The sequence below is a fragment of the Martes martes genome (genome assembly GCF_963455335.1).
Source record: "Martes martes genome assembly, chromosome: 4".
Classification (NCBI taxonomy): domain Eukaryota; kingdom Metazoa; phylum Chordata; class Mammalia; order Carnivora; family Mustelidae; genus Martes; species Martes martes.
Window position 1 is genome coordinate 69200440 of NC_137891.1, and position 25752 is coordinate 69226191.

A 25752-nucleotide genomic window follows, 5' to 3' on the forward strand; every position below is an offset into this window, starting at 1 on the left:
AAGGGCCAGTCTCTGCCACCACTCTCTCCTAAAGGCAATGATTTGGTTTTATTTGTTTGTGCAATTCTAGCATTTACCTGGCACATGGTTACCTATTTAAGAGTTAGTAAGAATTAGTCCCATGGATTCCTGGGGGCGGATGCAGGTCAATTCTAGGACAGCTGCACTGGGTAGAGAAAAGCCCAATTTAACATCCCTTCTGGTTTCCACATCATTTCCCTGATTCCTCATTACCTGGAATGACTTAGATGAGGCCATACATCTTTAGAGTGTCAATCAAAAGACTAGACACAGTGGTACATGGTAATGGAGGTAGTACATGGTATTTACAACCTTTCTTTCTTTTCTTTTTTTTGGCACTCGCTAAACATTCGTTTGTATATGTCACTAACAGGATAAAATGTCAAGAACTGAGAAGACTGAATTTGGAGGAAGGGGCTGAGACTATTGAGTTTTCAAGGTGGTGTTATGGAATGTGTATTTTATTTTTATTTTTTTTTAAGATTTTATTTATTTATTTGACAGAGATCACAAATAGGCAGAGAAGCAGGCAGAGAGAGAGAGAGGAGGAAGCAGGCTCCCTGCAGAGCAGAAAACCCAATGTGGGGCTGGATCCCAGGACCCTGGGATCATGACCTGAGCTGAAGGCAGAGGTTTTAACCCACTGAGCCACCCAGGCGCCCTGGAATGTGTATTTTAGAAACCGCTGTGGCAATAGTTTGCGGTGGGAAGTCAGCTTGGAGCATTAGTAAGAGTAAGGAGTGCTCAGTAATGAGTGGGCCACAGTGCCATTAAAAGGTTGTCTTAAGACTCCTGGCAGCTTCAAGATGAAAAACGGAAGGAAGGGAGGGAGGAATGGAGGGAGTGGAGGAAGGGAGGAAGGGAGAGAGGGAGAGAGGAAAGGGAGGCTGGGGAGAAAAAGACGGGAAAAAAAATTTTCTAGCAGAGAGAGAGAGAGTGTGTGTGTGTGTGTAAGACGGAAAAAATTTTTCTAGCAGAGAGAGAAACAAAGACAGACACACACACACACAGAGAGAGAGAGAGAGAGAGAGAGAGAGTGTGTGTGTGTGTGTGTGTGTGAAAAATGCCCCAACTAATCTCTAACAGTGTAGGCAAACAAACTTTCTGACATCTTCCCCTTGGCAGTGAACACCAGGACTTCCCTCAACCGGAGAAAGGCAGGCTTGGCTTAACCACCCAGGGTTTCCAGGAGTAGCACGGTGGGGATCCCACGTGGCTCCAGGCGCCCGCCCACCCACTCGCGGGTGTGAGAGGCGGGTCGCGGCCCGGCGGGGCGGGAGCGGGGGTGTGCGCTGGGCAGTCCCCACCGGAGGAGGGGCCGGAGGGTGGCTCGGAGTCCCCGCTTTTCCCCTGCGCCCCGATGAGGGCGGCCGACAGCGCGGGGTGGGCATGGCAGAGATGCGGCCGGGAACGGCGGCGGGGCTGCAGCTCAGCGCGCTGCCCGACCACTCCCCGCTGCTGCAGCCCAGCCTGGCCGAGCTGCGGCGCCGGGCGCGGGCGGCGGGCGCTCCGCCGACTCCTCTGCCACTCACCGACTCCTTCCTGCTGCGGTTCCTGCGCGCCCGGGACTTCGACCTCGACCTGGCCTGGCGGGTAAGCGCGCTTCCCCGCGGCATTTCCCCGCGCGCCGGCAGGGCTGGGGACCAGAGGCATGGCCAGACCTCTGTGAAATCCCGAGTTGCCTGCCGAACCCGGGGAGGGTACGCGCCCCTAACGCACCGGGCGGTGGGCGGTGGCTGCAGGTGTTCTGAGAAATCCCGCGCCGGTCCTTCCAGTTTCTCTGAGTCATGGAAACGCGAAACCTGGAAAAAGCTGGAGCGCTCTGGGGTGATGGCCCCGTTGACCCCAAACACTGGAACTACGCTCTAGATGGGTCTCCCGAACCTACCCAGTTTGGGGGTGGGGGGCGGAGGATCCCTTTTCCTGTCCCTGGCCCAAAGCCAGTGATAGGAAACAAAGTGACAACTGTGAAGTAGGAAACCCAGATTTATCACGTCGTAGCAGATCACTCCACGTGTGGTGGGGAAAAGGGAGTTGCCAGAAAAACGGAAGGCCTGAAGCCAAATTCTAGCGAAATAGTGCCATTGTTAAGAATAATACGTAAGTGTCAGGACGGTGAAGCGGTCTAGAATATTTTGAGTGCAAAGGTGTGAGACGAAGTGGTTCTTTTGTGTTTCCAGGTATGGTACAGATGGTTGAAGAAGGGGCGGTGGGAAGACAGGAATCAAAAAAGAGGGATGTAACCTTGAGTTCTGCCGCTTTGGGCTGAGCATCCTGTTCTGTTAAGTAATGGTGAGAAAGCCTACCCACCCCACTGATTTCGAGGCTTGAACATTCACCAATTTAACAGAACAAGGCATACCCAGCACAGAGCCTGACGATATATATAGTAAGCACTCAGCCATTGAACCTGATCTAGCCCTTCTGCCAACTGGCTTACTCAGTGTCATATTAGGAGGTGGGAGGCAGGGTAAGTAGAATAGTGCAGAAGAGCAATATGATCTAGTTTGAGTTTTGTTGATGATGTTAACTGATTTTTAATTGAAAAAATGAAGAGCGTGAGTGATTAAAAAAACCATAAACAGTAAAGGGTGCAAAGTAAATTTCTAAAAGAACTTAATAAAGGAAAGAAGTTCCCCACCCCAAACCTTCATTTTGCTGGTCATCTACCCAGAAGCAATTACTGTACCTGTTGATCTTTCTAGATTAGTCTGTGTTCACACAAGCATATATATGTGTTTTACATTTGGCCTTGTTTATCTGTTCTTTGTTTTTACCTAATTTATCATAGAGATGAGCTTAGTTCAGTATGTGGGCATACATCTTATTCTTTTTGGGGGGTGTGTACTATTCCAGGGTGTGGATTTATTATATCAAAATGTATTAACCAGTCCCCCATTATTAGATAGAAGAGTTATCCTCACCAGTGGCAATGCCCATATATGCTGTTCATTCCTTCGTTCAATGATTATTTTTTGAACTCTTAAAATTTGCCTGGCAGTACACAAGATACAGTAAACAAGACAAGTGGGGCTTCTTCTATTACCGACTAGATACTGTAGTATGTATACATTTGTCTTTGTGCAAAAATAGGATTATATCCTTATAAGTTCAACCTGTGAAGTTCCTGGGTGAAGTGAGGTATGCATTTTCAGGGGTGATGAATATAACTCACCTTCAAAGTGTTTGCACTAATTTTATCACTTTTGTATTACAAAATGGTGCCTTTTTCTCCATATTATCATCTACACTGTACTATCAAACCTTATGATCTATGTCAACCCGCTTGGCAAGAAATTGGTTCTCATTACAATATGCATTTGCTTAATTGTTTAATTATGTGAGGTTAATCATCTTCCATATATTTTTAAATTTTATTTTAAATTATTTTCCAGTTAGCTGTTTTTACCATTTGTTAATTTTCTTCCATTTTGTTCACAAACATATACATATACATTTTTTATTCATAAAGTATCTTTATGTATTAAATAAGCCTTTGCCCTAGTTTGATATCTTTTGACATTGTTTTTACTGTTTTTTTTTTTAAGGTTTTTATTTATTTATTTATTTGACAGACAGAGATCACAAGGAGGCAGAGAAGCAGGCAGAGAGAGAGGAGGAAGCAGGCTCCCCACTGAGCAGAGAGCCCGATGCGATGCGGGGCTCGATCCCAGGACCCTGGGATCATGACCCAAGCCGAAGGCAGAGGCTTTAACCCACTGAGCCACCCAGGCGCCCCGTGTACTGTTTTTTTTTTTTTTTTCTGTGCAGAATTTAAACATTTTTATGTAATCACATGTATCGATTAGATTGTTCTTTGATGGTTTCTGATTGTTTCAAAAGCTTTTATCCTCTCCAAAATTTTCTCTAGTAATTTATGACTTCTCTTTTTAATGTTGGAGTTGCTAACCTACTGAGATTTATTTTGATGTTAGGAATGAAATAGGAATCTGACTTTATTTTTGTTTTGTCAGATGGTTACTCAGGTATCCCAGCATCATGGGTAATAAACTAATATTTACTCAGCAACTACTGAATATAAAGACAAACATAGGTCCTATGAGGAGTGCAGTTTAAATGAAACATTAAATATATTAATGTGTAGAGATCACTAATAATAAAAAAGTGTATGATTTGCTGCTTTCATTTTAGCTGCTTTTCAAAAGAAATGTCTAAACACAAGAAGGAATAAAATTTACCTCCAGAAGCTGTTATATATATATTGTTTTCTGTATTCTTTGTTTTCCTGAATTGTTTTCATTTCACCATGTCCTTGAGGAATTGGCTAGCAAGACTGTCTAAATCCCCTGGATAGGGATCAAGTTTCTGTCTGTGAACTCTTTGCCTTACTTTCCTGCCAAGTGGAAAGGAAAAGGAAAGGCTTAGAGTGTGAAACTATTTTTTTTTTTCAATTTCCTCCATAAAGGCAGATAATTCAACTCAAATTCCCTTATTTATAATAGAAAAGCCCTACAGTTTTAGTATGTGACGAAAGCTTGATAAGCCCCTCAGTTACAATGCAACTTCTCATTATTCTATTTTTTGTATTTGAAGTTATAGTGAATTAATGAAGTTTTTATGATTCTAAAAGTTTATAGAGCACCAAGTATTGGGTAAATACCGTTTGCATGGATTAGCTAATTATTATCTCGTTTTAGAAGAAACTGAGATGCGGTTTCTAGTCTAAAATCAGGTAATAAGTGGTAAAGGAGGGATTTGAACTTAGGTTGAACTCTGCAAAGCCTGTGCTCACAAGTATACTATACTTGCTCCTTCCGTTCAAAACAATGAACATAAAACTGCCAATGTTTACCTCAGTGTGTCCTACAGATTCCTGTGAATGTTTGTCTTTTATAAGTGACTAGTTCAGTTCCCTATGTTTTTGCTCCATGTGGCAAGTTTTGTTTGTTTGTTTGTTTGTTTATCCTTTAAGTATTTTTACGGTTTCCCCGAAGTCTTGGAAGCTTTCAAAAATCTGACTCTTCCTGTAGCTTCTTTTGTAAAATTTATCATATCACATGTCAGTTTCAGTGACTGTGTCAGTTTCAGTGACTGTGTCAGTTTCAGTGTAAAATTGATCATATTACCTGTCAGTTCCAGGGCCCCTGCTCCTGAGAGTTACTGCCCTTAAACAAATGTGTAACTTCTCTGAGCTTTAGTAGTCTTATCCATAAAATGGAGTAACAGTTGTTACCTCTCAGACTGGTTGTGAGAAGGAATTGAAATGACGCTATTAAACCCTGTAAAGGCAGCACAGCTATAGTTGTTATTTTGTTTGAAAGTACATGAAAAATGTGAAAAGAAACTGACTCTATTACAAAGCATAGTTAAAACAAATCCTAACTTTTTCCATTTATTTATTCCTAATTATGGCAAAAACAGGTGCCTTCCAGTAAAGAATGTTCACTTGCTGCCAATTTTTTTGTAGTTGTGGACTTTTGATGATTTGTTTGAGAATTTCTCAGTAGCAATTTACGTCATTTATATAACTTATTTATGTCAGCCGAGTTTTTAGTTTATTTGCCTGCAGAAAAGTAATGATTAAAGATCCAGGTTTAGGTCTTTCAATTTGCGAAAGTTAAATGTCAAAGGCAGGAGAGTGATTTGTGCTTTAAGAAAAAGTCAGTTTTTCAAGTATGTGAATTTGACTGGGTTACTCATGCTTTAGTTTATTCTTTCATTCAATACTTGTACCTATCTCCTGGGTGCCTAGCATTCTGCAGAGATGAATCAGCTTAGGACCCCGTTTGTCACCTAAAATGTCCCTTTTAATGAAGCTCCAACTTGTATGATTCCATGGGAAATTAAAATCATCACTTTTATATAAGAGCTAATATGCTGCTTCTAGCGTTTTGCTTGAATCAGAATTAAAAAGACGATTTTCGTATCTGAGGGAACTATCAAAGTAATGAGCACTGTAACATTCTTTTAACACTTATTCTGATGCCCTCTAAGACAGGAGGAGGAAGAGAAACTCATAGAGTAGAATGAATATATCAGAATCTACAATGTGCCTTTTGTTCTTTCTCCTTTTGGAAATTGCTATTTAGGTCACCAGTTATTTCTTTGTTTGCTAATATAGGGACTTTTTTCTTTCCTACCTTGCAGTTTTATTTAACCCATGGCAACATTCTCTTTTTAAAAAGAGTTCAGAGAAGTTTATTAAATGAAGAAATGAGAGGGAGAAAAACAGAGATAGAGAAAGTTAGAAAGACAACATTAGGCAGAGAGAGAGGAGAGGGGGCAGGCGGCACACATAACTTTTTCCTCCCTTCTGTGACCATGGTGTCGCTGCTCCTCCAGTCCAGTCAGCTTTTCTCTTTCTTCAGGCCATTACCGGTGTCCCACATTTGGAATTTCACCCTCTGCTTGGCTTTTAAAATTTGTATTTGTAGTTTCTCCTCCAGATCATTACTACTTTGTGATTACACCTGTCATGTTTATTTCAATGACTCTCAAATATGAAATTCGTCCCTTCCTTTCATCTAAACTTCCATTCCCCATTGCTAGTAGACCTCTTTTTTTTTTTAAATATTTTATTTATTTATTTAACAGGCAGAGATTACAAGTAGACAGAGAGGCAGGCAGAGAGAAAGAGAGAGAGAAGGGGAAGCAGGCTACCCACTGAGCAGAGAGCCTGATACGGGGCTCCATCCCAGGACCCCGGGATCATGACCTGAGCCGAAGGCAGAGGCTTAACCCACTGAGCCACCCAGGCGGTGGCTATTTTGAACTCAAAATAGACATATTGTTGGGGCATCTGGGTGGCATTGTCGGTTAAGCATCTGACACTGCTTTCAGCTCAGGTCCTTATCTCAGGATTGTGAGATGGAGGACTCCCTCAGGGTCTGCCCTCAGTGTGGAGTTTTTTGGAGATTCTCTTTCCTTCTTCCTCTGCCCTTCCCTCTTGCTTGTGCTCTCTCTCTCAAAATAATTAAATAAATCTTTAAAACAAAACAAAAAAAAACCCAAACATATTGTCATGTTACAAAAATTGAGAATGCTAAATATTTTGAAGAGGAAAATTAAACCATAATAGACTTTAAATGCATAATTTGATTTTAGTATTCTCCAGGATACTGGCAATATCTGTATTACTTGTAAATGCAGAGTAACCATTACTGGTGGTTCTTTTAGAATGAAAAGACAACAGGATTCCTTCAGACCATACTTTACCAAGACCTACTATCCGGACATACTGTTCCACTCAGATGCATACCACAACTAACAAAGTTGATTTCTGTTGTTTTCCTATTAGTAGAAAGTATAGCAATGGTATAGAGACATTCTTTTGCATCTTTGATTTAGCTCTTTTTTGTAGGAAAGAAAATGAAACCAAAAAAAAATTCTAGTTCTCCTCAACATAAACCTGCGCTAAGATACACAGATGAGCAATAAACCGAAATAACTTTCCTATTACAGCAATAGCAGTGGTAACTACCACTCATTATGCCCAGGGATGCTTTATGCTTAACCCCACAAGGCAGATAGGGGGGAAATAAGACACAAAGGAGTTAAATATTTACCCAACATCACACAGTTGATACGTGGTAGAGTCAAGGCTTTTCTGACAAAGCAGCCTGGTGATTTAACTTTTCATTACATAACATGGCCTGGGTGACACAGTTGTCACCAGCGAGTCAGCGCCAATGAGAGCAGGCATTTTATTCTGCTCATGGCTGTAACTCAAGTGCCTACCCAGTGTATAGAACATTGTAGATGCTCCAAAAATATTTGTAGAGCTAATTCGTTTGATTTCTATTTTTCCTTATTTCAGAACGGACTAAAGGTGGATGTTTCAGTTATCTATTAGCGAGTAACAAATCACCCCCAAATTTAGTGGCTTAAACCACAACTATTTATTTGTCTGTGATTCTCTCATTTGGTCAGGGCTGAGTGGGGATGGCTCATCTGTGATCCACATTGCATCACATGGGAACTTGGCGGAGACCAGACTAAGACGGGCTCTGGTTGTCCAGTGCCTCTTTCCACACAGACTAATTAGTAATATTATTCTTAGGTGGTTTCTGGGTCCCCAAAAGAATATGCAGAAAGTCCCAGCCTTCCTACACTAGCAAAGTGTCACTTTTGCTGAAGCAAATGTAAGGCCGGCCCAGATTCTGAGGGGAGGAATCAACTGGATCCTATCTGTAATGGGACGAATGGCGTGTGTCTACCAGGAGGGGAGGTATTATTGGTAGCTATCTTTGGAGACTACCAACCATAGGGGACAAATTAAAATTACTCAAATTTGAATTTGTGATGAAGTCTGAGCACCTGAGATCCTTGCTGAAGGGAACTTAAGTTTTTACAACTAAAAAAAAAAAAAAAAAGGAAAGAAGGAAAAATACCCCAGATTAAAATCCTGACATAATGGATGGTAAGGGCCCTTCATAATGCCAGAGCTTTGCTTTCATTTTTATAAGTGCTTACCATGTATGCCCTATGTAGACAATTTTTATCTTATTTTCCAGTTACTGAAAAACTATTATAAGTGGAGAGCAGAATGTCCAGAAATAAGTGCAGATCTGTGCCCTCGAAGTATTCTTGGCCTTCTGAAGGCTGGTTATCTTGGAGTCCTACGAGCCAGAGACCCCACTGGCAGCAAAGTTCTTATTTACAGAATTGGTAAGTCATATACAGCGCTGCTTTCCTTTTTCTTTCTTCTTCTTGGCTGCCATATTGAAAGCTCTAGGAGTCCGTATTTAAGAATTTGGCTTTTCAGTTTTTAACTTAGATTTAATTTAGATTATAATGTCCCCCCCCCAAAAAATAAGATGGCAATTGTGAGAAAATTAGAAACCAATGAAAATCTTGCTTCCATTCTTCCACACAGTCAGCTGTATAAAATAAGGGAGAAAGAAAACAGAGTAGAGAAATATGGGTGGGGGGAGGTGAAAAAGATCAAGGTGAAGTGTTTAGAAAATGCTTAGTGGGAAATGCAATAAGAATTCTGAACCATAATAACACAAGCTCCACGAGAGCATGGATTTTGTCTGTTCTGTTCACTGTATCCTAACCCTGAAACCAGGACCTAGCACATGGTAGGTATTTTGTAAATATTTCTGGAGTGAGTGATGGCTAATTGGATAAGACCCAGGGCTGAGGAGCCAGGGGCTCATTCTCTGGAATGGGGGAAGGTCCAGTGGGAAAGTGGCATCCCTGAGTAGTGCCGAAGACACTGTATTCCACATACCCCTCTTGTCACAGCTTCCTCTTTTCATCATTAGGCCTTCCTAGTGTTTCTTATAGGTTGGTGACTGCCCCTTCCTTAGGCCTGAGTGTGATTAAAAATGGCGTGTCATGAAGAAGAACTCACGCTGCTCCCAACATCCTCTTGTGGCCTAGCGGAAAGGACAAAGATAACTATCTTTGTAAATTTACAAAGATGAAAGTTTACATTTACATCTGTAAATATTCTAGGGAGCTTTAGAATATGTATAGACTTGCTTTTCCTACCTGATTATGGATAAGATACATGCCTCTAACTCACCTGTTTATGACCTTGCAAGAAGGCTCTGCATTTATTCTTTAGCGTACTAGAAGACCAAGTAGAATGATTCCTGTTGTTTGCTTCAGCTTATGTGTCAAGTATAATTAGGTCAGTCATGAAGTCATTGTCCATAAAACAGACAACACAATGTCTGCCCTATCCTTTCATTGCCCTATCAGACTTACAGGATGATGAACGAGGTTCCCCAAGTTCTTTAGAGGAAGAGTGGCCAAAGAAAACATAGTATCTATGTTTTAAGTAGTGAGTAGACATAGATTGTATGACAATATGGTATGTCCAGCTTGAATTTGAATTTCAGATAAACAGGGTATAATTTTTCAGTGTAAGTATGCCCCATGCATACTGAAAAATTATTTGTTGTTTATCTGAAATTCAGCTGTAACAGGGCATCTTATATTTTATCTGGGCTACTGGAAGTTTCCAGGAACATAAAACTAAAACCATCAAGGAACTCTTTCTGCAAGTGTCCTGGCTCTTTACTGGCTGGCTGGAGTTTTTTCAAACTTGTTCAAGTTAAGGGGCGCCTGGGTGGCTCAGTGGGTTAAAGCCTCTGCCTTCAGCTCAGGTCAGGATCCCAGGGTCCTGGGATGGAGCCCCACATCCGGCTGTCTGCTCAGCAGGGAGCCTGCTTCCTCCGCTGCTCTCTCTGCCTGCCTCTCTGCTTACTTGTGATCTCTGTCTATTAAATAAAATCTTAAAACAAAAAAAAAACAAAAAAAAAACAAAAAAAACTTGTTCAAGTTAAGAAGTAAAAGTGATACCTGGAAAGTGAAAAAGCAAACGTGCTCCTTTGATCATAAATTCCTTAACACTGGGGGCACCTGGCCAGCTCAGACAGTGGAATGTGTGATTCTTGATCTCAGGGTTGTAAGCTTGAGCCCCGCATTGGGTATAGAGATTATTTAAAAATAAAAGCTTTATGAATAAGTAAATAAATAAATACATACATACCTTAACACTGCGTCAATTGTATTCTATTGCTTAGAGAGAGGGTTTTTTTGTTTTACATTAACATTTAAGTATACCCTTTAACTAAAAGAGATTTTAAAATCAAGAAAACATGTAGGTTGGGGTGCCTGGGTGGCTCAGTCAGTTATGCTTCTGCCTTCAGCTCTGGTCATCATCCCAGGGTCCAGAGATGGAGCTCCACATCAGGCTTCTTGATTGGCGAGGAGCCTGCTTCTCCCTCTCCCTCTGCTTGCCACTCCCCCTGCTTATGCTTTCTCTCTCTCTGTCAAATAAATAAAATCTTAAATAAAAGAAAAAAGAAAACACATAGGTTAGTGATGGTCAGAACAGAAGGGCATGCAGCAAATTTCCTGTGTGTTATGTAGAATAAGATATTATTCTAGGATGAAAAGGGAAAACTCAGAAGAGGTTTAGGAGTAAAAGGAAAGGGTAGGATAAAGATTCATTAATTTTCTAAATGTGATTGAATTAATGGGCAAAACTAAAAAAAGGAAATCTGTGGTAGAGGTTCCCGGTGGAATGTTAGCATAACCACCTTTCCCTAGGTACCATCTCTGCAGTGAAAGCAGAGAGAAAATGCACAGAGCCTTTTTCTCCGGTCCATCAGGACAACACAAGGTGAAACTCAGTTTTTGCCATTATTTGCCTACAAGCCAGAGGATATAATTTTATGCCTTTTGAGACTATTATACTGCAGCAGCAAAAATAAAATTGAACAGTGAGTCTTAAGCTTTGACTCTGGCTTAGTTCTTAGGAATACAAGTTCTACACCCGGGTTGGAACTGCAGCTCTGCTCTGTTCTAGCTACATGGGCAGCTATGTACCTGTAACCCCAGTTTCTCCTCTATCAAACAGGCATAATAAAAACCTATCTCATAGGGTTGCTGTGAGCATTACATCGTGGGATACACATGAAATAAGAGCATTACCTGATGTATGATAAGCACTCAATAAATATTAAATAGATGCTGGAAAAGGAATTAAGAAGTTAAGGCATGTTTTTCTTTTGTCTTAAAGGAGCTTTGAGTCTAGACCAGTGCTATCCAATAGAATTTTCCATGATGATGAAACTGTTCTCCAATAGCCATGAGTTATGTGTGGCTGTTGAGCACTTGAAATGTGGCTTTTGCAACTAAGAAATTGAATTTTTAATTTTATTTAATGTTAATTAGTTTAAATTTAAATAGCCACACATGGCTAATGGCTACCCCATCAGACAGCACGTGACTAGACAACTATGTTGGTGAGCTCAGGAATTTAGGCCAGTAACTATTTTCTTGACTGCAGATTGTCAATTGTTCTGTTCATATTTTTCAGCATCGTAGCTTTCTGCCAAGGTCTGAAGTAGGATAGTATATTTGAGCTGTGTTATCCATGAATTGATTACTCAAATTTTTACCAGGCAGCTGACGCTCTTAAAAAGCAAAGGGCAAACCCATTGTGCCTTTCTGGGAATACTTCTGATTCTGGGAATACTTCTGATTCTTTTCTATCTTCAAGTTTTTCCTCACCGGTAGACACTCCCCAACAACATTTAAATCTATTAAGGGTCAGAGTCTCCTTTGTTGGCATCACCTGTTCTACCACCATTGCAATTCTGAAATTTTTTCCCGCACTGATCTCTGCTTCCTCTTCTCATGCTACTTTCTATATAGACCTAAAATAATCCCAGTCAGTCGCAGGCTGTCATACAAGCACAAACAACTCTCAGATTTCTGTCTTCACCCCACCATCTCCTGTCCCCAGCGATCCATACGAGCAGCACCCTATTCCAACTGTGTCCAACTGGATGTCTCTGAGTCACCATTTTTACATGTCCAAAACTACTTACGATTTTTTCCTCCCAAAACATTTCTCTTCCACTGTTTCCTATCTCAGTAAATGGTACCTCCATTCTACCCAGTTGTCCAAGCCAGAAACTTTGGTATTTTGAAACTTTACCATTACTTAATCATGAAACTTTTTTTTTCCCCCTTTCACATTGTCTCCTTAGGCACTCCGTGGAACCTCCAGCCTGAAGACTTGCATTTTTTTTCAGCTCTGGAACATTTTTTTCTACTGTTATTCCTCTTTCCCCTCTTCCCTATTCTCTGCATTATTACCTTTCAGAACTCTAATTATTTGGATGTTGAAACTCTGGTTTCTACATGTCTCTAGCTGCATGAGTCTTTTGATGCATACTTATCAACTCTTGGCTCTTTTCAGAGAATTCCTCAGCTTGGTATTCCAAACCATTACGTAATCATTGGCTATGTCTTTTCTGGGTTTGTCCCATTGACTGAGATTTGCTTGAATTATCTTTTTATTTCCAAAATCTCAACTGATTCTTTTAAATAATAACCAGTTCTTATAATAATAGCCTACATTACCTTTTTCTTCCCTCATTGAAACTATTTTGCTTCTTTTTAATGTCTCTTGCTGTATTAACTGTTCTCTTAGGTTTTAGGCCTTTGTCTGTTGAGTGCGGTTCCCCACTTCTTTGTAATTTTTTAAATGTTATTATACTTAGTGCATGTGTATCTTCTTTTAAGATCACCTGTTTGCCTGTCCATTCCTGTCATTTCTGCTTGCCCTGGCCTGTCCAGGGATGGTGGGGGGAGGGGAGATGACAGGAATGTCACTAATCTTTTCTTGTTTCTCCTGGGTATGGGCAGCTACCAGAGTGCTTCCCTGGCTCTTTTCCAAAGCCCACACTTACTGTTCTGGCCTGTACAGACATGGCAGCTATGTGCTATTGCCACGGAGGGGTGTCTGACACATGAGCTTGCCAATTTGTTCTTCATCCATTTCCCTTAGCAACCTCTTTGGTTACTATAGGGCCCTAGTTACTCTTTATAATCCTTTATCATCCAAAAGCCCTTGCTTTTCCCATTTCTAACACCTCTGAGCTGGGAGCATACCTGGGCACATTTTCATCTTTAGCCACAACCCTCTCCTGAATGTTTTGGGCTGTAGCTTCATCTGGCAATCAAATCCAGTCTGCATTCAATCTCTTCTCCCTGATGCTCTTACAAATCTGTTCTTTGCTAGGGATCTGAGGATGGAGGGAAAAGTAGGAACATGTTTTTGGACCACCAATTTGATCCATTATTCAATCCATGATCTTTGTACATGTTTTTATTTCTGCTGATCTTTTAAGTCTCAAAAGAGTTAGTTTCCCATTGTAAATCTTCCTGAATCTTTACACTATACTGAGATATATTATTTTTAATTTTTTTTTTAGCACAATGGGACCCAAAAGTTTTCACAGCTTATGATGTTTTTCGTGTAAGTCTAATCACATCCGAGCTTATTGTACAGGAGGTAGAAACTCAGCGGAATGGTATCAAGGCTATCTTTGATCTAGAAGGCTGGCAGTTTTCTCATGCTTTTCAAATTACCCCATCTGTAGCCAAGAAGATTGCTGCTGTTCTTACAGTAAGTGTATATTTTAACTCTTTGGGATACTAACTCCAAATAGTAGATTTAAATTTAGTTATATATTCAACAAAGCAAGAGAATAGTACATTTATTAGAAAATTAAATAATTTTAAAATGATACACAGAATTCAGTAATGCTAAGAGAAAGTAAAGTGTTTTTTTTTTTTTAATTAACATATGTATCATTTGCTTCAGGGGTACAGGTCTGGGAATCATCAGTCTTACACAATTCACAGCACTCACCATAGCACATACCCTCCCCGATGTCCATAACCCAACCATCCTTTCCCTCCCCCCTCCCCCCAGTAACCCTCTGTTTTGTGAGATTAAGAATCTCTCATGGTTTGTTTCCCTCCCTGATCCCATCTTATTTCATTTTTTCCCTCCCTATCCCCTACAACCCCCCCACCCTGCCTCATATCAGAGAGATCATATCATAATTGTTGAGAAAGTAAAGTATTATTAATTCATAAAAGAAAGAATGTTGCAAGAAACTGAAAATATGTTCAAAATTAGTAGCCAAATAATTTATGTATTTAAATAATAACATGGTAACTTTCTCTTTCTATTACTTAAATTTTCTTCCTAAATTAAAAGATTCACTCAAAACAATATTTATAGCTATGGTACAATAAAATGTTACATTCTTGGTAGGTATAAATTCATACAGTTCTTTCAGAAATTAAAAGGTTTTTTTTTAAGATGGCCATCATCTTTGATCCAGTAGTGATCCAGATCTACTTTCAGGGACCTAGCCAGCGAATAATCTGAAATACAGTAAAGACTTCATATATAATGACAATAGTAGCTGACTATGTGCCAGGTACTTCACTAAGTATCTCAAGTGCATTACCATTTAATGGCCAAACAAGCCTATGGTTATTATTTTTCCCATTTTACAGATTAACTATGTCAGAGGAATGACATAGCAATGCCCAAGCACACACATTTTCTAGTGAATCAAGAATTCAGGTCAGGTCATCTGAATGTAAAAGTTGTGTTTATAACCACAATTGCCTCGGATAAATACGGTTACTTATAGCATCAATTTTTATAGATGAAAATTAGAAATAGCTTATTTGTCCAGAAATAGGAAAATTATGGTATATCCATTTGATAGATTACCACAACAATATTAAAACTCATGATATGGAGGCGACTGGGTGGCTCAGTTGGTTAAACGGCTGCCTTCAGCTCAGGTCATGATTCCAGGGTCCTGGGATTGAGCCCCACATCGGGCTCCCTGCTCAGCAGAGAGCCTGCTTCTCTCTCTCCCTCTGCCTGCAGTTGTGCTTACTTCTGCTCTCGATCTCTCTGTCAAATAAATAAATAAAACTCATGATATGTACAAAAATTGTATTGTGTTACTGAAACAAAACAGGGTGAAAGTTATTTAGAAAGCATATTGGCAGTTATGTTTAAAATAAAATTATTCATAGAAAGAACCTGGAAGGATAATCTCCAAATTGATAACACATCTGTAAAAGCTATGCATAGGGGGAAAAAAAAGAATTTTGCATGAAAGAAATTTGGCAGGAGAAATCTGTATGTTAACACATTTTGGATAAGAACTTTCGATGATGTGCTTTTTTTTTTTTTTAATTCTTAACTTTTTAAAGTTTCTGAATAAATCAATATTACTTTGATGTGACAGACCTATACCTGTGCCGGAAGTTTAAAAGTGTGTGTTTATTATTCCTTCAGCTTCCATGAAATTTTAATTTTTTACTCAAAATAAAAATTAGGGGAAATTTGTTAGATATAAATGTCCAAATGACTCATTGGTTCTTTGAAAGAACATTTATATGTGATTGGAGAATATATTTTCTGTGTTTTACTTACAAAGATTCAAGTGTTTCTTAAAATACTTTGCCTAAGCTATAAAGTGAAACCTTTCCCTAATCTACTGACTGTGAACTGCAAAGCAAGCTGTTGTGTTGATGGAATAAATCATTCTGAAAATAAAATCCCACTTTAGGTACTGCACTAAGTATAGCAAGTGTTTAGAGAAGGGACTGGTCAATAGGAATATAAATTGATTTATGCTTTGTTATTAGCAATTTTTTTCTTTATTTTCAAAAGGATTCCTTTCCATTAAAAGTCCGTGGTATCCATTTGATAAATGAGCCAATAATTTTCCATGCTGTCTTTTCCATGATTAAACCATTCCTGACCGAAAAAATTAAGGAACGGGTAAGTAAAACATATTCAAGTCATTATTCTTCTGTACCAAATGTTCCAATCCTTCTTATTTAAGAACTAAATTATTACCTCCCCTCCCCAGTGTTTTAATTATTTATCTAACAAACCATTTTTATAAATTAAAATTCCTTTTTAATTTTGAAAAATTAAGTTAGGCTGTGAGGGGAAACAACCTCTCATTCATTGAGGTGAAAGTGCAAAACTGTCTATTCCCTATAAAGGACAGTGTGCTAATAGTTATCAAAATTACAGCCTTTGCACTTCTAGGATTTTATCCCAGGGCTATACAAGCATGTAAACAAAAATTACAGATACAAGAGGATTCATTGCAGCAAAAGACTAGAAACTACCAAGTGTTCGTCATTAGGGAACTTGTTAAATAAACAGATACATCAACACAATGGAATACAGTAAGATTTTCATGATGGCTTGTAAAGTGAAATAAAAAAAGGAAGAACAGTTTTTATGGTATGCTACCTTATGTATAAAAAGGGGAGAAGTTAGCAACGCTAGTTATATTTGCATTGAATGGATATACAAGAAAGCAACCTAACTATATGTAATAGAGTAGAGGTGTGGATGAGTTTTGAGTGGGGACCAAGGCATTTCATTGTTTATCGTTTATCTTGTTCTGATTTCTAGCTATATGAATGTATTATCTGTGCAAATAAAAAAATGTATTTAAATAAGACATGCATAACTGAAAACCACAGTACCCAAGGTATGTGACTTAATGTCACATTAATTAAAGCAAAGCTTGTGGAGCCTTATTTCAGGTGAATATCTAATATCTCTTGGGATTTTTCAAGTATTAAAAATGAAATTTAAATTCCCAAGAATGGCAACCACTTTTCTACATTAATCTATAAAAGATAATTTGTAGAGTTACCCAGTAGGAATTTCTATCTGTATTCAAGAAGAACCACACCTGTGAAGAAGGCCACTTTTCATGTTAGTATTTTTAGAAAAGTCGATTTTGGGGGGCTCATTTTTGTCTTCCCTCAGTGTAGCTTGATAATAGCTGACACATTTTGTTTAACTCTGAAAGATCTAAAAATAGGTATTTCTATTTTGGGTTGTATTCTGGACAAATAAAAACAAAACCAAAAAAACTGAACCTAATGAGTAGGAGAATATGAGCAAAAAAGAAAGAAAAATTTAAAAATTGAGAAGGTAGGTGAAGTATTTCAGGGAAAGGTAATTGACATGAAACAGACTTGCCAAAGTAAGAGAGATGGGGACCCAATCAAGCCATTCTCCTCCCTTTCAACTTTTTGGCAGTATCCTGTGAATGTTTTATTTGCCCCCTTCTGAGGAAATCATAGAATTTTCATTAGCTGATGATATTTTAAACATTTCAGAAGAAATCAAGAATTGGAACTGTGAGGTTCCTGAGTATAGGAAACTTGTTTCATTCATTTTTCAGTTCTCATATCCTAGCATATAGTAGCTGCTTTTAAATGATCATTGACTGTATAGATGAACAGTTTACCATACCGGATGGAAAAAGGGACTTACTTATTTTTAGCAAGATGTGCTTTTAATTGACAGATCTAAGTCTTTATTTTAATTTCATAGCATCATATGGTCACTTTTTATAGTTTAAGTGTTTGAAAACTTAAAGTACTCAACCATCAACAATTGTCTCTTAATTCTGTCCTAGCCAAGAGTATCCATCAACGGTACCACATAAAATACTCCCCATATACGTAGCTGTGTGCACTGATAAATGCTTCTAATTCATATGAACTAATGCCGGTAGTATAGTTGTATCATTTCTAGAACAGATATTTTGCTAAGAATCACCTGTACATTAGGGAATAGAATGTATAAAATGATTTTATTTAGAGTTTTAAAAATCTATTTTTGAAAGAGGACAGAATATCTTTTTATAAATCTTATATATGCAAATACAAATACATATAAAAAACAATAAGGTGGTTAGACTCCCAAGCAGCACAATAGAAATTTAAGTATAATTCTTACATAAGCAGAGAAATAAAGGGCATAGCATTTATACATGCTCTCCTATCTTGAAAGTCATTATAGTACTTTATTTTATGGTGTTGATTTTACATTTGAAATATATGTAATCTAGTGAGAGACTGAGGGCATATCTTCTAAAACATTTTGGCTATTTCAGATTCACATGCACGGGAACAATTACAAACAAAGCTTACTTCAGCATTTCCCAGACATTCTTCCTCTGGAATATGGTGGTGCAGAATTCTCCATGGAGGACATTTGTCAGGAGTGGACAAATTTTATAATGAAGTCTGAAAATTATCTCAGCAGCATTTCACAGATCAATCAGTGAGAAGAAGTTATTTAATGTGAATGACTTCCTAATTATAAATACATGAGTGAGATTCTACCTGGTTATATGAATGAAAGAAAAAAACCCTTTAAGCTAAGTAACACTTGTCTGATAGATCTTTTAAATTGTAAAACTCTTCTGACATGAGCAACATGGATATTTGGGAAACTTCTTGACTTTTTACATGCACTTTCTTTATCTTTCAAGTAGTTAAATGTTTGTATACCTTAAAAGCATAGAAAGGATTCCTGATTTTTATACTTGAAATTATCTCCTAAAGTAGCTGTTTCTGAAGTTTCATTTTCAACAAGTTATCTGACTACATTGGTTGAGTAATAAATGTATAAATAGTCCACAGAAAAGAAGTATTAGTACAAATCAACTGATGATAAAAATCTATTAATACCCATCTTGGGTGAATGTCAGATTAGATTATAATTCAGATTAAAATCTGAATACAGTTTTACAGAGTTTTTTCTGTGAGCCAGCAAGATAGTTCACCTCAGGGAAGTTCTATTTCAGCACATGTGCACAACAGAAACTTTTGACTGAAGAGTCTGTGCACCATAAAGTGTTATATGTAGCATCTAGAGATCTTCATGAAATTACTCATGTTGCTACAATTGATAATCAAAAATAATTTAGGAAATATTTCAGGCATACCTGATAGTTTTTAAATACTTTTCCTGCATTTTCAAATAAATCAAGAATGTAATTCTGACATCAGTTTTTGGTTATTCTTATCATGACTACATAGAGAATTAGAAATGGAATAATATTTAATTGTCATACATACATGACTCTATTTTTAATTGAACAATAACACAACTACACAAAGGAAAGGAAATGTTTACATTTAAAAAATCACTGTCAGTTACGCCTGGACCTTTTCCGATTATGTATGAAATAATTCTACTTTTACTACATATCAGAATATTCTAGCTAAATTCTATAATTCATGTGTACTTTAAAAAAACAGTAGTTAAAATGTGATGTTTCTATCATAGTTTATGTCAAAGAATATTTTGCTTATTAAGAAAAATACAATGTCAATATAGCTTTCAGTTTATGACTTTTTATAGTGTTTCATAATTTTTTAATTTTAAGACTTAAAAAAACTGCAAAATTTGTTAAATATTGTTATAAAAGCTTAGTTGGGTTTCAACATTAATCCTACAATAACATCTTTGTGAAAGGATATATGAAGGGCGTTTTCTTTATAAGAAAATTATTCTAATCAGGTGAGCTGATACTTGTGATTCTCCGTCTATGAAAAAATTGAGAGCACTTGTGAATGTGCTTTAGAGAACATATTTAATTTTGACTTGGCATTGGGAAGCTTACTTTACATTATAATTTTTATTAAAAAATTACATCATGCTTGTTTTCTAAAAAAATTACATCATGCTTGTTTTCTATAAAAACTATAAAAAAATAAAAAATTATAAAAAACTATAAAAAATGTTGCACCTTCCTTTGAAAATCATATAATTCACAAAATTGTATAATTAGAAATAATAGCACAATAAAATCATTGAAAAAGAATAAACAATAAAAATAAAAAACTCTGGTTTATCCAACTTTTATTCCTCTGTAAAGGAGGTTTATATCTGAGTTCCACTTCATTTATGTTTGGGTACTTAAAACACTTTCTTATGACACTGTGAAGTGCACGAATAAAGGGTAATATTTAAAAATGTCTCTTAGATGTGATTCACTGGCGATGTTATTAACAGTAAAAAAAAAATGAAAATACATCAATCAACAGAAGTACATTTCATGATGGGATTTTGACTTTTTTTTAAATGCAACAATTCTTTGAAGCAAACTGAAAGAACAATGTGAAATTAGCAATTTTATAAGGTTGTAAGATAAATAACTATCAAATTGTCTCTATTACTTTACTGTGATTGTGCCAGAAGTGCCTTTTATTTATAAGGTTAACGCTAACATGCGCTCATTGTGTTAGTGAACTGCACAATAATTTATTTGTTTTAATATTTCTCAAAAGAAAATAAAGATCTTTCACATAAACAATACTTGTTTCTTTTTCATTTTTAAATACAATATAAATATTAGGCATTTATTTGCAATAATTGCTTTTCTTTACAGATAAGTTTAAGAAAAACTTATCACATTTGTTAAGTTTTATAGATTAATAAGATTGACTTGGGTACATTACACAAATGCTAGTTTTTCCTCTGTAAGTTTTCATTACAGTCTGGTTTTCCAGGCTGCTGAGTTCAACACCATCTTCCTCTAGTGTCTTTTGCTATGCTTAAAGGGACCATGAACTAATTTCATGAAACTAAGCCATGCAGATCTACTAAGTTAAAACTTCTAAGTGAAAAGTAAATTAATCAGATAATTTAATTTTGAAATCAGATAATTTAATTTTGAAACAATCTCCGGTTAGCCTAGATTGTGATTTTATATTTATATTATATATTTTAATATATTTATGTGTTAAATATATTAGTAATTAACATTAATATATATTAATATATTAAACATATAGTATAAATATTAAGTATTTTTATACAACATATAATATATACTTAAATATATATAATATTTATACTATGTATTTTTCTTACAGAAATAACACTGCAGAACTAGAGCAAATACTGTCTTTGCCACTCATCTATGTAAAGCCTATAGCTCACAAAACAGGTCAAACCTACGAACCAACTGAAACTTAGTATACTAGTAGGATCGTGTTGTCTGAAACACTATTTACTGGCCTTATACATGGAATTTTACCACACTTAGATGCCATGGAGGAACTGTGATTTACAAAGGCAGAACTAGAAATGGGGGTAATAAAATTAGGATTGGCAGCAGTACCTCTCCACTGATTTTCTTATTAGCAAGGACACATACCATCTTCCTCCTGTCCTCATAGCTAGTATTTGCTTGACTGCTTTCTTTTCTACCCAAGTCAATCATATTAATCTATAAAATGTCTACTTTTAAAAAAAAGATTTTATTTATTTATTTGTCAGAGAGAGAGAGAGAGAGAGCGAGCATAAGCAAGCAGAGTGGCAGGCTAGGCCGAGGGTGAAGTTGGCCACCCTGCTGAGCAGGGAGCCTGATGTGGGACTCAATTCCAGGATCCTGGGATCACGACCTGAGCCGAAGGCAGACGCTTAACCAACTGAGCCACTTACGCAACCCAAATGTCTACTTTTGATAACACCATACACTGAATTAAACACTACAGTGACTGGAAAAATTAACTAGATGCTGCCTAGAAGAGAGAAAATATTTACCTAAAATAGCCAGGTAAAGTGCAGTATGGTGTACGGGTCATTAGAATGGTTCTAATAGAATGCTTTGGAAGGAAAGATAATTTCCACGTGGGATAACTGAGAATGTGTTCTGAGAAGAGATGCAATTTGAAGCAGAGCCTTTAAGGTGAACTGACTGCCCTAGAGAACAATGAGAACTGAGGAGGGGAAGGATATTCCAAGAAAAGAAATAGCACAAGCAAAGACAGGGACGAGAGAGAACAGGCCATGTCTGAGGAACAGTAAATAGTCCTACCATTTTTGGAGGGAGGGAAGGGTCACAGGAGGCAAGACTTTCCCTAGAAAGATGCACCGGAAACAAACTGTGGGAGGCACTGAACACCTGCTGAAGGGCAAGCGAACCCATGCACTACTTATTTTGTGCCAGACAAAACTTTAGGTTCACATACGTTGTGTCGTTCAATCTTGGCCGAAAAAAAAAAGGTAAATGGCATTATGCCCATTTTTAGAGAAGAGACCTGAACTTTGGACATGTCTGTTCCTGGCTCAGGGTCACAGAGCTAGTGAATGCCAGCATCAGACTGAACTTGGCAGTTCTGGCTATAAAATCCACACCCCACACCACCACCGCGCTCCTCCCAGAGAGTTCCACGGGCCACCAGATTCCACCCGTCCTACTTGGAAATGTCTGACCTCAGCCTATTTCTAAGACTAGTCATCTCTCATCAGACCTGCTATAATGGCTTCCACGCTAGATACAGCGTCTCATCATTCTTGTCCTTACCTCCCCCTTCCACCACTGCCAGAGTTCTCTTTCTGCAAGATTTTATCCCCTGAACTTTGAGGGAGCAGCACTGCATGTGTGGTAAACTGCTGATTGGCATGTGAGGCCCTTTACAACCAGGCCCAACCTGTTCTTCCATCCTCACTTTGCCGGCTCTGGACCCCACCTACATTCTAGGCACTCAACATTTTCACCCCCCTCCACGCAAGACATCTCAGAGTCAGTAGCAAGGGAGGGGTGAGGGGAGGGAGGGGAAATGTGTGTACTGTGTCCTCTGAACCTTTCTCTTACTGTTTCCTTGGTTCCATGTCCTTTCCTGCTTTCTCCGGCTGCTCGTCTGCAGAGTCCTGCTCACCTGACACATCTGGGAAAACTCTAACCCTCCAGAGAATTCCTTGATCCTACTTGGGGATCCTCTGTGTGGAGGTCTCAAACAATCCTTATGTCACTGAATTTATTTTTTTATAATAATAACTTTTATTTATTGTTTACCTGCCTGTCTCCCTGCTGGAAAGTGCTCTTAAATGCAGACCGTCCTTTTCACCTTTGTATAATCCATATCTAACCAGCGAGTAGCACAAGGTCAATACTCACAGGATGCAGACCTTACTGAGCGATAGTTCTCATTGCAAGGCTGGGTGACAGCCATCAGGGGAACAGTCACAAGCGGGATGAAGGTCTGCCTTGGGCTAAATGGAATATTGTCTACCGGGAGGTTGAGGTGTCCTCAGTAGCCTCCTTACAAACCCTCAGACTAAACCTTCTCTCCCTACTTTTTTTCTCTCTCTCATCCCAAATGTTAGCTGTGTTACAGCGATAAGGTTCTACCCTGCTGGGCTTTATTTCTGTCTCAGACTTCAGTCCATTTCTCTGTTTTAAGTATTTTAAGTAATTGGGCTTCAAGCTCTTGCCCAAAAGGGACACAACATCTCTAAACATCAAACAACAGCCCGTAAGTGCTAGCTCATGATATCCTCCCTGAAATAGAGACTCTATTTCTAAAAAAAATTAACACCATTATCAATTTCCCTCTCCCCAACACCAAAAGATGACTCCAAGGATTTCTATAATTAGTTGACTTTCGCCAGAATGGATTCCCTAACTTTTCTGCCACTGCCTTTCTCTTATACATCATGACTAAAAAGATGTCCCTGACCTCCTTAATTGGGTTCTGTGCCTGCAACTCAAAACCTCAAATCCTCTCCATCTTCTCACACTGTTAGAGTCCCTAGTTACTGATAACTTTCCCCTTTTTTATATATGAAAGGGGTAGACACACTTTGGGGGGATGGTTTTCAACCAAAATACACTGTCTGCCTTTCCACCAAAACTGCTCCAAAACAAAGAATACAACCTTGGGTTCACATTTCACAACTGAAAAAAAATAAATAAATAAAAGCCTTACTTCAAATAGAAATTCACCTCAACAAGAAACCTTAAATTGAAGGTCTTCGGCGAGGCCTCCAGAAGCAGATGATGTTGTAGGTGACAGAATATGCCACCCCTCCCCCCAAATATACCACTTTGACATAAGGATTATTTTGAGCTGAAGGCAATTGAGAAGAAGCAGATACAAGAAAAGCTCTCCACCCTCCCCCATTTACCTAAAAACAGGACATAAATGTCCCCTTTCTTCTACCAGGAAGGACAAAAGTTAATCACTGGAGACAACTATAGATCCTTATCAGTCCCAAGGAATCTATATGGTAAACTTTATTAGCCCTTACCTTCCACTAATTTTCCATATATTTTATTTGCGTTCCCACAATTTACCACTCCTAGAAACTTGAAGCCCTCTTCCTTTTCCAATGTTAGATAAGCCCAAGTTCTAACCAACCCTTTGAGTTACTCTTCATTGAGGTTTCTCTCACACAATGTACATTGTATGAATTGTTTTTCTTTTGTTAATCTATCTTTTTTCAGGGAACAGACACAGTAGAAGGAAAAAAGGGAAATTTTCCTCCCCTATAATGACATGGAGTAGATTGCTTTCTCAAGAACAACTATGTGATACTATAAAGTGGTCAGCTTCTAGCCAACACACCAGAACAAGATCATCCACAGGTGTTATAAAAAATGTATACATATTTTTCCCTTTATAGTTCTTGTTATCCTCCTTCAATTTTTCTGTTACTGACTTGCATCAAAACTTCCTTAAACCATGTCTTTCTTTTTTGCTCTGCTATTCCTTCTTCTCTATTCCTTATTTTACCTATATTCAGGACCCCTAAAACCTTTGGATGGCCTTTGCAAAACTGAGATTACTCAACCTTAACATCTTCCTTAAAATTGTTGCCTTTGTCCACCCTTTCCTTCATTTTTCTTCAAATTCTTCTTCCCACCCTTAAAACTACAGCTTAGCTGTTTCCCCACACAATGCTAGGGCATTCTTCCTATATTTTGTACCAGTTAAACAAATAACCAAATCCAATCTGGACCACTTTTAGAAAAGTCATGTTTATTTCTCTGGCAATTTCACAGACAAGAATTTTCTAGGTTCCAGTTTTTGTCTACATAGTTGGCCTTGAACAACATGGGCTTGAACTGCATGGGTCCACCTATATGCAGATTTTTTATAGTATAATACTATAAATGTATTTTCTCTACCATATGATTTTTGTAATAACATTTCCTTTTCTCTGGCTTAATTTGTGACAAATACACAGTCTATAATACATATAACACACAAACTGTGTATTAACCAACTGTTCATATTATTGTTCTGGTCAATAGTAGGCTTTAGTAACTAAGTCTTTGGGGAGTCTAAATTACGTGAGGATTTTCAGCTATGCAGAGGGTTGATGCCCCATACCCCTGTGCTGCTCAAGGGCCAACTATACATCTCTTACTCTGACTACTGATAGTACTTGTAGCTATTCTTTATTTTCCCAAAGAAAATGCAATTTTATTTTTTAAAGATTTTATTTAGTTATTTGACAGTGATAGACACAGTGAGAGAGGGAACACAAGCAAGGGGAGTGGGAGAGGGAGAAGTGGGTCCCCCCACCAAGGAGGGAGCCCGATGAGGGGCTTGATCCCAGGACCCTGAGATTACCACCTGGGCTGAGAACAGATGCTTAACAACTGAGCCACCCAGGCACCCCAAGAAAATGCAACTTTAAATCAAACAACTCCAGCATGGGTGCTGCCATCTGGAGGCACTGAAGTTTTATGTATGGAAAAGTCCCAATCAGGATAGTCTCCTTATAACCATACCTTTCCTCAGCTTCTATATGATAGAAAAGACAACACTATGACAAAATTAAAATAAAAT

The 25752-nt window shown here is 38.1% G+C and overlaps 1 protein-coding gene across 2 annotated transcripts; it reads left to right on the forward strand.

Moving 5' to 3' along the window:
- Positions 1–1288: 1288 nt before the first annotated feature.
- Positions 1289–20480, forward strand: TTPA (alpha tocopherol transfer protein). 2 transcript variants are annotated; one of them, XM_080802977.1, is made up of 5 exons: positions 1292–1614; positions 8496–8649; positions 13728–13921; positions 16007–16117; positions 18270–20480. In XM_080802977.1, the coding sequence occupies exons 1-5, from the start codon at positions 1411–1413 to the stop codon at positions 18441–18443; spliced, it is 837 nt and encodes a 278-aa protein (XP_080659103.1). In that variant the 5' UTR covers positions 1292–1410; the 3' UTR covers positions 18444–20480. The 2 variants fall into 2 exon arrangements, with proteins under 2 accessions (XP_080659104.1, XP_080659103.1); XM_080802978.1 differs by lacking the exons at positions 13728–13921; positions 16007–16117 and having other exon boundaries at positions 1289–1614; positions 18270–19843.
- Positions 20481–25752: the final 5272 nt, after the last annotated feature.